This window comes from Argiope bruennichi, chromosome 3 (assembly GCF_947563725.1).
Source record: "Argiope bruennichi chromosome 3, qqArgBrue1.1, whole genome shotgun sequence".
In the NCBI taxonomy this organism is placed as follows: domain Eukaryota; kingdom Metazoa; phylum Arthropoda; class Arachnida; order Araneae; family Araneidae; genus Argiope; species Argiope bruennichi.
This window is the reverse complement of record NC_079153.1, coordinates 87,301,084-87,313,272: the sequence shown is the minus strand read 5'-3', so window position 1 is coordinate 87,313,272 and position 12,189 is coordinate 87,301,084. Positions and strand designations below refer to the sequence as shown.

The 12,189-nt window shown below is 28.6% G+C and overlaps 1 protein-coding gene across 1 annotated transcript in view; it reads left to right on the top strand.

Moving 5' to 3' along the window:
- Positions 1 to 12,189, top strand: part of LOC129963667 (zinc finger protein 423-like) — a 206,825-nt gene that overhangs the window by 53,823 nt on the left and 140,813 nt on the right. Inside the window, exon 3 of the mRNA XM_056078163.1 lies at positions 11,026 to 11,130. Within this exon, the coding sequence (XP_055934138.1) occupies positions 11,026 to 11,130 (105 nt within the window). The remainder of the gene's footprint in view (positions 1 to 11,025; positions 11,131 to 12,189) is intronic.

The following is a 12,189-nucleotide window of genomic DNA, read 5'->3' as shown; positions in this document are numbered from 1 at the left end:
TAATTGCTTGCATCTACTACAATATATAATGCTGGAAACCAAAGCGAACTGGAAAATAGTCGTCGATGAAGCAAAAGCTTCAGGAGTTCATGTATTTCTCCGCATCATTCAATTTTCACAATCTATCAAAGAATAAAAATTATTACAGTAAGCAAAAATTTCTTGTTGAAGATTCTTGAAGATGGGTTGCTGTTGAGCAAGTTGCCAGTGGCGATCCAGGAATATTGGAGATTGTCGTCACGACGACGCAAGAAAGAAGAAAATAATATATAAGTTAAAGTAACGACCGAGCAAGTTTTAAATGTTTTTGTGGTAAAACATTGAACAAAGGGCTTTGCTCCCAGATACTTTTATTGCACAGTTCTCTTTTCTTGTTTTCATATGTTCAGGTGGGGAGCCTTAAAATAAGCATAAAAATGATAAACAGATTTTGCAAATATATGTTTATATATAAATACAATGATATTCAAAAATGTATTGTTAAAAAAAATGAACAGTTTACGATTCAGAGGGATAAGTATATTTTTTATTGTTTTTCTCAAAATGATGAATTTTTCGGGTTTAAATGATTTTATACTGCTAACTTTTGAAATGATATAAAATTTAAAATATAGATTTTTGTCATATATTAAATTAAAGATAGGTAGGAATTTTAAATTTCTTTTAGTCAAATTTAATTAAGAAAACTATGGAATTTTCGTGGTTCGTGAAAATTTAAAATGACTTTTGAATAAAATTACAAACAGCCTCCAGTTTCGTTCCAAATATATTTTAAGCGTATGATAATAATAATAATAAATTGATTAAAAAATAAAGAAAAATTAAAGCGCCACCAGTTTTTAAATTATTTGAAAATTATATATATATATATATGTAATGATATTTTAACTCTAATTTCAATTTAATTAATTTTCACAGTAACTTCATCTTAATTTAGCCCATAGTAACTTCATTCTAAAATATTCTCTTATTTCGTGATCCAATTCCACTTTCTCTACTTAATTAATTCAAGAGAAGCTTCATAAAATTGCTTAGTTAGCTAAACACCGAGATACTTTCACACGCTCGGCGTGAAGGGGTAAAAATGTCCAGTAAGCACATTCTTTCTTAAAAGATCCCTGTGTTTCCCTTACATGTGATCGACATGCGTCAGAAATCCCTATCAGAATCTTATTAATATATTGGCACTGTGAAGAAATATTTTCCCTATCAAAATCTAAGGTTATATAAGGCGAGGGATAATTTATTTCGGCCCTTCTTCCCCACTTCGGCTTTTGTCTGCGCTGCGGCTGACGTCTTGTCCGCGTCTCTGCTTGTAAATAATTATGCTTTCCCGATGGATATTAAAAAGAATTTTAAAATGTTAAAAGGTCTCTTCACTGCTGGTCACAACTGCATCCTGCTTCACAACAAATAATGTTACATATTAAAAAGCCGACAGGATTCGAAAGTATTATATATATATATATATATATTTAAATATTGTGTTTGGCTTAAAAGAATTGTTTTAAAGATATAAGAAAATCTAAGTTGTTTTATGTATATCAAAATTTTAAACTCTAAATAAGTCGCTAAATTAAATAGTGTTTTTTTTTTCTGCTTGATAATTATTATACGTATTCTATTTAAGATAACTAATGAGATAAATCTTAAAAATTGAATCTGCAAGAAGAAACTTTATTTTAAAAGCAATGTGCTATTAAAATATATATATATATTAAAGTCAAAAATAAAAATTATCACTTCCAATAATCATTTCAATCTTGAATAATAATTTAAAAAGACATTTTAAAGATTAAAATGATATTTAATTCTTCTAAATAATTAAAAGATATCATTACACTGATATTAATTTCAGAAAAAAATGTTAATCTAACTATGAATGCAAATAAAAATAAAAATCACCTGAGGATTTAATACACAGGTGTGAAATGTACCAGTAATATATGAGATATGTAGGGTCTTTCTTTTTTTCATTTTAATTGAATTTAAATGGCAAAATTATTTTCAGATATATTCAATGACTTTCTGCAACAAACACCAACATGCAATTGTCATTACTATCCCACAGTATTTTAAAGAAACATTTTTTTAGCTATTTCTTAGCCTCGAGTTATTTTTCTCTTTATATATATATATATAATACTTAAAAATACTTTTCCAAATTTCTAATTAACTCCAAATATTTTTTCTATAAAATGAATAGCTATTTATACGCAAAATTTTAATTTTATCTTTATCGGCCGCCAAACTATTTGAAACTTTCTTATTACTTTTAAAATTACTTATTAATTTCAAAAGACTTAATTAGCTCCAAAGAAGGGGAATATATATATTCCATTAAAATAGTTCTTTTCTGGAATCTATATAGCATTACATAAGCTATTTACTGCCTCATTTCACTTCTACAAAAAATATTTATAAAATGTAAACTATTGTAATAGAAAAGTTATAAATGAATTAATAATTCATTTTTAAAAGCATCTTTCGATCAGAATTACTAAAGACAACTTAAAAACATCGAGTAAAATTTCTGGCAAAATCTTATGTAGAGACGATAAAAATATAATCCTTTTAATGCATTATTTATATTCTTAAAAGTAGATTACTGTCATCTGTATAGCGTCATTAAAACATTTATTGTTATTATCTTTGAGAAAATTATTAAAATAATAAACAGTGCAGGAAATGACTGCGGAGTTATTTTATTATTTTGTATAATAGGGGTTATGAAGGTCAAGGCCGTGTGCTATTTCGCCATTAGAATTTTCGTTATTCGTATTTGTCTGGAAAAGTGTTAATAGATGGCGTTGGTGCTAAAGTCAACACTATTTTGAAAAATAAAGAATTATCGAGTTTTCTCAAATCTTTTTGAATAGAGAAAAAATTTATGTAAAAATTAAGCAACAAGAATTAAAATTTCTGTATCTATGACTCTAGAAATAATCGGTAGATTATTTTAACTAATTTTTTTATCTTGAAATTTTTGGTACTTCATTATTTTTTTTTAAATGCTAACAATATTCACGAAAATAAACAAGAACGATTTGTTATGATATTTATGAATTGATTTAGTGTCAGTTGATCGACTAAGTCTTACGATAATTTTTATCATCAAATAATACTTGATCATGGGTTATCTTTAAAAAAATGCATAGATGGTATAATCTTTGTTTTATTCGTGCTCTTTTTTCTATGATTTAAGGAGACAAGAAATAGATGAAATATTATGATGATCGTTATCTGAATGATTGCGTAAAACAAGTATGGAAAAGCACTTTTATAATAACATGAGACCAGTGGTATAGAGACATGTAGAGCAAGGAAATATAGACTCTGACTTTGATGGCGCCATCTAGAAAAAAATATTATTCATCACTTTTTAAATCCAATTATGATAAGGAGGGGCAGGAATACAATGCCTCGGACTTTGTTTACATTTACTTAGCTGCTGATGAAAAGGAGCGAGGAAATTATATCATACCCTGGGCGCTTGATACCTTTGCTCCACCATAGCATAAAACAGTGTGATGATTAATATTAGCCTACATTTTTACAATTTATCAAATTAGAATTTTGAACAATATCATTTTGTATTCACTTGTTCTTGAGAAAATTATCTAAACTATTGAATGCATAGTAATTCACGTTAATTTGTGCATTATAATTTGATAACTGCATTCATTGATACTTTAGAATTCATAAATGGCATCATCATTGTTGAAATATTATATATTTACTAAGATTTAACAATTATTTAGAAATAAAATTTAATATCTATTTCTTTGCGCACAATTCCAGTTTGATAGTTTCTATTTATACTTTGCATTGATCAATCACACAATTTTCGAAAAAGTTAGATACATGAAGTTTTTTTTCGATATAATCATTTATTCTTTTGTTATTGATTAGTTAAAAGGATCTATTTAAGGATATTTTACAGGTAATCAGTAATCTCTATAAAAAGCGTAAGGAATAAAGACGAAAAAATTACGAAAATATATATTGTTTGAAAAAACATCAATAGAAAAAAATCGAATTTCTAATGCGTATTAATTGTACCATGATTTAATAATGATCCCGTGGTTTAAGAAGAATGTATCAATAAATAATTAAAGAAATTGCGTAAGATAAATGTAAAAAACTCAAGGGAATATCTCCATTTTTAAATATAATAGCGTCCTGAGTTTTAGGACTGACTGTTCTATTTTTGGATTTTTAAAAATGTACTCACAAAAAAAGGCATTCATAAATGAATCTAAGTGTAGTTTCAAGAATATAAGTATTATTCTAAAATACATAATTTTAGTTTAATAAAATCAGAAAAATTAAAATTTAATAGATAAGAAAAAAAATTAGAAATTAGAAATTGAATCAAGATGAAAAAGTTAAAAGAATTAGAAAAAATATTAGAAGATGGGATTATTATCATTGAAGAGATGTTTAATATTTTAAAAGTGCCGTAAAACCATTTTTTGTGCTGCAATAAACATCAATCTTGCGATTATCTTTTAGTTACAAATTTAATTAAAACACTGAAAATTTTTTTGTATATTTTTGCATACAATTTACTCATATTCGATCTAAATCCAACATTCAGCACTTGAAAGCGCTTTAAATGATTTTTTAATCAAGCATGTTACAATTTATTGATAGATATAACATTATTACATTAAAATAAACGCCGCATATAGAGCTCCGAATTCTTCACTTAGAAGCATATGCTTCCCATTCTAATTTATGGTTTTTTGATTATAATAATATCATTATTAAATATTTAAATATATTCATATATATATATATATTATAAAATCTTTGCGACTTAAATGCTCTTGTAAAAGAGAGTTTTATATGCATTTTCAATGATTTTAAAAGAAGATGCATCTATAAAGCTGGAAACTATTAATAACAGATCAAGGGGAAAACATCACATTTTACATTTTTAAATTAAAAGTGAATGAGCATTATTGATATACTTCACTAACAGAAGAATTTTATCTTACATAACCCTCCAACACACACACCTTTTTTCACAGCGTGGAGTCATTTTGATTAAAAATTTTCAGCCTTTTATCCTTTATCTCATCGGCTATTTGTATAAAAATAAAATATGGCCAGAGTATATATATATTTTTACATGCAAACATGTTCTTATTTAAAATATAAATGCGATTCTCAATTAAAAAAAAATCCAAATTGAAGTTAGCCCCTTTTTTCTATAACTTTTCTGTATTCATTTCCTTTTTCCCTATTCCATTAAGATGAAACATTATTTTTTATATAAATAGTTTTCAATGCATAAAAAAATTGGGAGAATAAGAAAATCTATATTCTACATATTGTTTATATTTGACACATGTTTCCCAAGATGTTTTGATTTATATTTTCGGGAAAAAAAAAGCTTAAACATGCAATTTTGAAAATTCATATTTTTTGTCTTTCATTTTTATATACATACTCAAAAAAATGCTTCTATCATTCTTCATTCAGAATAAAATGAATTGTTGACATAAATTTCAAGACAATTTATTCATATTATAAAAGAATGCATTTTATATAAGGATTTTCTACATTTTTCCCGAGCAAGAAAGGACTCGATCAAATTTTCCAGAGTATTCAGTATCTGCTTTTTGTTCCGATTCTGTTTCATGCTCACTTTCCAAAATGTCATCAATGTATTGCGAATCTGAGCTATCTTTTAGTCCATCAGTAAGAACGCTTGCGAAAAGATCTCTGAATCTGTGCTTCTCACTGTGGTAGCCATAACTTAAAATAATCTGAAACGTTAGCATACGCAGGGTCAATATGATCCCAAACCTCCTGTAAAAAATAAGATACATTACTTCATTGTTTTCTGTTGTTCTAATCTTCTTCTTCTAGCTCCCTCATGAAGGTATAGGAAGTAATAAGTGTAAAATTTTATAATTTCTTAGAGTGTCTAAATAAAAGAGAATTAATGATGTCTATAAGACCCTCTGCGAGTACTGACGTGTTAAACGTCAATTCTTTTCTTCCTAAGCATCTGCCCATCTTTCCCCCTTATTTATTTCATAGTTTTATTAATAGTTTTTCTGTTAGCAATCTACGAAGACTTTTGTCAAGGGAGGTGTAAACAATAAATAAATAAATAAATAGCATCGTTTGAAAAATTCCTAAAAAAGCTCCAAAAAATTCGAGACTGTAAATATCAGCCAGGCACAAGCAATTCCATTTTCTGTGTTTTTGTTTTCCTAACGCCTTCCACTCATTGTTCATTCCCCTTCGAAAAACTGCCATCCACTTCGACGAATCTTTTTATTTTTCCACTCGGTCTGTCTGAAACACTTAGACGCGCAAGAAAACATTTTCATTCGGGGCGGAGGCGTGGGCCCTATCATAACCTGCCTAAATATTTCTCGCCTTTTCCAGAGTTGGCTGATCTTAATGATGTTATGTAAACATTGGCAATATATCAGCAGCTTGGATCTGGCGCCCATCGAATCACACCCTGCCAGCTTGTTTTTAGTTGCGGTGATCGTTAAGGCCTTTTATATTCTCTGATAAAAAGTACACTAAGAGAAAGTATTGCAGTTGCAATTCGAGATTTTAATGACTCTCCATATTTTAAACTTTTCACGGTCAGATTATCAAAATAGCCAACTGCCTTTGGGCTCTGAAGGGTTTTTTAAAGGTAATTTAATTTTTACTTCCTGGCATACGAACTAAAGAGGGAGCAATGTAATCGTCAGAGAATTCGAATTCGAGATTTTGACGATTCAAACTTCCACGTTTATCCACTTTCAGATGCCTCTGAATCTGAAAGATATATTTTGACATTATATTTATTTGTTTGCTTATCTGTCTGACTGTAAACGCATTAATTCAAAAACGTTTTAAGCTAAATAACTGAAATATGGTATAGGGCGACCATATTTATAGATTTCCGTCAAATTTTGAATGAAATCAATTCAAAGAAAGTCTATCTGTCTATTTGTATACAAGTGAACTCAATAAATAGAAAATGCAAAGAACTAAGAAGATAAAATTTGTTTCACAAGTTTAATATAAAATATAAATGTAGTTGTAGTTTAAAATATAGATACTTATCAAATTTGCAAACATATTAGTCAGAAGGTCTTTCGCTCTGTATTTTCGTTTGCGTATAAATACAGCAACTCATGAGCGCAATGACTTAAATCAAAGGAATTCGTATTATCTTGTGACTATAACTGGAGTTTTGTAACAAATTTTGGTGTCAATCGGCCGGCAAAAGAAGCATCCAAAATGCATATTTGCAAAAAATGCAATTTCACATCAAAGATCTAAATTTCTTAGCTATTGTTCGCCAATGCTATATGCAAGGAATGGACGGCCTTACCCAAAGTCCATAATTTTATACGAAGGAAGGGCGATAAAACATTATTGAAGAATATGTACTTCAAAGTTTCTGGGTGACGACTCCCGCTTGACAAATCGCGTAGGCAATGAACAGAGCATAAACGGCAATTTTCATCATCATCTTTTAATCGCATATATTTTTTTACCTGATTTTACCAGTATTGCATTATTATTATGTATGCTTCTTTGAAAACAAATGCGCTTTTAAAAAGTTGACCTACTTTTACCAGTTATGTTTTATTATTACGCATGCTTCTTTGACAGCAGACGCATTTTTAAAAGGTTGACATAGAACTATGACATCATAGTAGTTATTTCATCTCAAAATCGGTCGAGCTCCAAAACTTATTTGCCAGCTAGAAAAACTGAAAATGAAAGTTTTAAAAAATTATCATTTTATATATATATATATATATATATATATATATATATATATATATATATATATATATATAAAGAGAGAGGGGGGGATAGAGACCGATAGAGAAGTCTCGTGATTGTTTCAAACCGGTTTAAACTAGTTAATGACTTAAATTAATTAACACAAATAATGACTTAAAATATAACAATGTTCTCACATGATAACTTGAAATTTGCAATCGCAAATTTCATTAAAAAAAAATTTCTTGCTTTCATATTTGCTTACAGATTTATGAGGCCAAATTATTATCGTTGTTAGATGATTGATTCAAGAGAACAATAGCTATGTATGCCGGGATAGCCTGATTGGACTCACATCCCTGGGTAGTGAGTTCGAACCCCCCCCCCTCCCCAGCCGAAGACTCTCCGTGTATAAGGTGGTTGGTGCAAGTATAAATCTGTCGTGGTCACAAAGTCCTCAAAGTCGAGACAATACCATTGGGGGTACTTGTTCAGAGATAATCGTTCTCTGATTCAGGTCTAAATTACGATCTGTGAATGAAATGTATGAATGAAATCAGCCCCGTAAAAAGGGTTATGCATGAGTAGCTAAGTCGTACTCTTGGTCTTAGATGGTGCTACTGAAATAAGAGACGCTTAAAATCGTTGACTTTGTTAGCGGGCTTGTCTATGACAACAACATAGCTATGACAGGTATTGCATTAGATATTTAAGATGTTGTAAAAATAGCTTATGTAAAAACTAAGTCAGAATTAATAAGAGACATCTGGTTTTGGACACTGGAGTAGAAGAATGACGAAAGAGAGCTCCCAAAACTTCTATTGCTTAAGAACAATACAAATTTTGGATTTTTCTACATGGATAATACAACTTTTAGGATTTTTCTGTGGGAATATCCCTAAGTCTGAAATAAGACGTTTTGAAGATGCCTATGAACAATAACGCTTTGTAGTAAACAGAAGAAATTTGATTGTGTCTTTACAATAAAATGATAAATGTTTACCAAATTTTAATATAATAAAACTTTATTTTTTTAAAAGCTGCCTGTTTTTTGAAAGCATGTACAAGTTTACATGCTAACTCAGAAACTTAGTGGACAATTTGGGTCAACATCAGGAAATTTATAGCACATAAATTGCACTTTTGGCTGAAATGTTTCACCGAGAAGTTTATATGATCTTGTATATATATTTTTATTATATACACTATATAGTATATGCGAACGGCGTCTTTACAGGAGGATAAGCTAATCACTTAACAATAATTATAAATTTCGAATTTATAGGTAAAGAAACATTCCTTCCCTTAAAGATATATCATGAAAAACATGAATATAAAGAGGAGAAAAAAAATATAGTAAAAGGACACAATTAACATAAACTTCACCACATATTGCACAAAACGATAATTTTTCGATAAAATAAAATATCCTGTCCATATGAACATTATCATAACAGACAACAACACGGATTAATTTTGGTGGATAGATCAAATTTGGCAGTGGTTTTATCACTAGAATAGTCATTTATTATCAAATTTTGAATCAAAATATTTTTTCTGTCTATGTGTTTGAATGTGAAAAAAAAGCCAACTAAATTCAAAAAGAACTGTGTTATTTAAATTTAACTTCTTATATTGACATCATATTTGTAAATCTGTAATTAGTATTCGATTTTCATTGTTATAATGCAGCATATTATTAAATTATACGCAATAAACGAGGGCAAAATAATTTTACTGCTTTTCGATGCTGTGGAATTTCGATTATTCAAATTGATTGGGACAGTAATTAATTCGATCATCGAAAACTCAATTAATCCTTTGACTTACGAATTTATTTAACTTCCTAATTAGATGACACATCCTATTTTGGATATTTATTGTTAGTTTTATTTTTTATAATAACATTAGGGCGTTTAAAATGTTGAAACATTCTTAAGTGATTTTTTGTATTTTAAGTTACTTAATACTTTCATTTAATTGCAAATTTAAAATTAAAAATTCGTCGATTTCGAATTCGAGACTCGTCCTTGTGTGTGAAGGGATTAATATGTTAAATATTAAATCATGTTTTCCATTCATTTGATAGAGTTTCTAAAATTGTTTTTTTGAGAAATTATAAAAATAAAAATGCGAGTGCTATCGTGTATTAACATTTTAATGAATTCTTTTATTTGTTAAGGAAATTCTTATAACAGATTTCGCTGTAACAGTTACTGATTTTATCTGTTTTCTTTGTAGTTTCCCAATGTTCCTTTAGGAATGTTTTTCCAAAGAATATCTCTTCCTTGCTAGAGCGTAAAACTTGCCTATACATTGATACTGCATTTCCCCATGAAAATATAGAATACACTCACATTTTGTACATACTCACTTTCATCATTAGTCATAGAAATTAAGCTCCTTTTATTTTTTTCTGTCTAAATGATTTTTTTAAATGAGGAAAATATTTTATAGGTAACTAGGAAACATTTTATAAAGGATTTCTTAAACAGGAAATCGGGACCCAAATGGAAGGTGTTTAGCACAATATTGAGAATGAGTCAATGTGGTCGTTACATGCCTTTTTTAAGCATTTGTATTTTTTTTCTGTAACTGTTATTTAGTTTCATTAGTACATAACTCGAAACAGAATTTGTACATTTTTATGTCCCCAACCCCTAAGTTCATTTGGCATTTTTCGGATTACATCGAGTTCGTTAATCTTCATTGTGTATAATATGGCAATAGTATTTCTCTAAGATGGTTTCTTACCACGATTACTTCGTGATTTTCAGATTGTTCCAAGAACGCCAAACATTTAAAATGTCAAAATTTCACAAAGTCGGTGACATTTTGGCAGTCGGTGACGGTTTATATTTGTCGACGATTTATCAGGGGCCGTAAAAATAAACAACTACTCTCGAATTTCTTTTTTGGTGGAAAATAGTATTTAAAATTTTATTAGATTTTTTTTTTTTTTTTCATCGTCGTGTAGGAAACAACGTATTTCAAAAGGACATCAACATTTTACTGAATATTTTGATAATTAAGATTTAAGCATCTGCTGTGGCTTATCTACCAACCAATGTTCTTAAGCAAAAAACACGACTAAAATTAAGTTTTTAAACATATTAATTTTTTTTAAGAAGATAAAAATTTTCTTACAGTATTCGGCAATATTTTTTCTTGGAAAAAAATCTATAAGTGCTTTTACTTTTATATTTCTTCATGCAAACCACTTTTTGTATACATATGTATTGAAATGTATTTATTTTATCTTTGTAGGGCAGGAGAATAGTTCTATGATAGATTCGACTCTCTATGATAATTCCTTGGAGACTATTACTTCAAACACAGGTACCATGGATATTGAAAATAGTCCAGAATCAGGTAAGAAATCTGTCTACTCATAAAAACTGTTGCATTTTTTTCTTCCTAGTTGCTAGATTATGATCAGTTATTGACTGTCTATTGCATTTCCTTAAAAGGTTTTCCGGATAAGTAAGTCGATAAATTAAAAATTTAATTTTTAATATTATTAAAACATACAGGATGTTCGCTTTAATTGCGGCGACCTGGTAATTAATTTCTAAACAGTTAGAATGTTGACATATACCTCCAGCTGAAAATTGCTGTTATTATATTAAAAAAAACTGCATTTTGTGTTTGAATTAATAAATGCACTTCTGCGAAATTAACGATATCTAACGAGTATCCTGATTTTATTAATCATATTTAATAAAATATTCCGGATATATTAACATTTTAAATAAAGAAATGTTCGACATTTTAGTAATTGAAACCGACTGAATTATGAGTTTTGAATAGCATTGTTTTAGATTGTTTCAATGACCACGAGACTATTTGCAATCAACACATAACATTTCCTCGAAATGGATACCGAGTAATGATCTCTGTCTTGAAGGCTCTATTACGTTTACATGTAATATTTTTATTCTGTGAAATTTCGCAACACTTCTTTTGGTTGTTTCGAAACCAGTGCCCTGCCATATTGACCAACTTTGTTAGTAACTTTTGCACAATTCTTTTCAGTATCAAAATTTATAATAATAATCTAAATTTATAATTTCTATCCCCCACAAAAGATACACAATATTTTCTTAAAATACTCTGTTAAATGAAGAAAAATGAAAAATGAAATTGAATATTCTGTTTAAATTTGGAACATTCGGATTAGTTAACTATGTTTGGACCATGACAAAAGGGAGGGAGACATTACTTTAATGTAAGTTGTTGGGGGTTAAAGGCTTTATTCTCCGAAAGAGAATGTATAGTGAAATAGAGTTTTAAAATTTGTTACCTAAAATAAAGGATGATTAGAACAAATCATCATCACGATGTATCTAGATATCATAAATTTTCCCATAAAATGAAATTTGGTGAAATCATTAGAGTGATTGGAATTAGTGCAATTGGAGTTTAGATTTT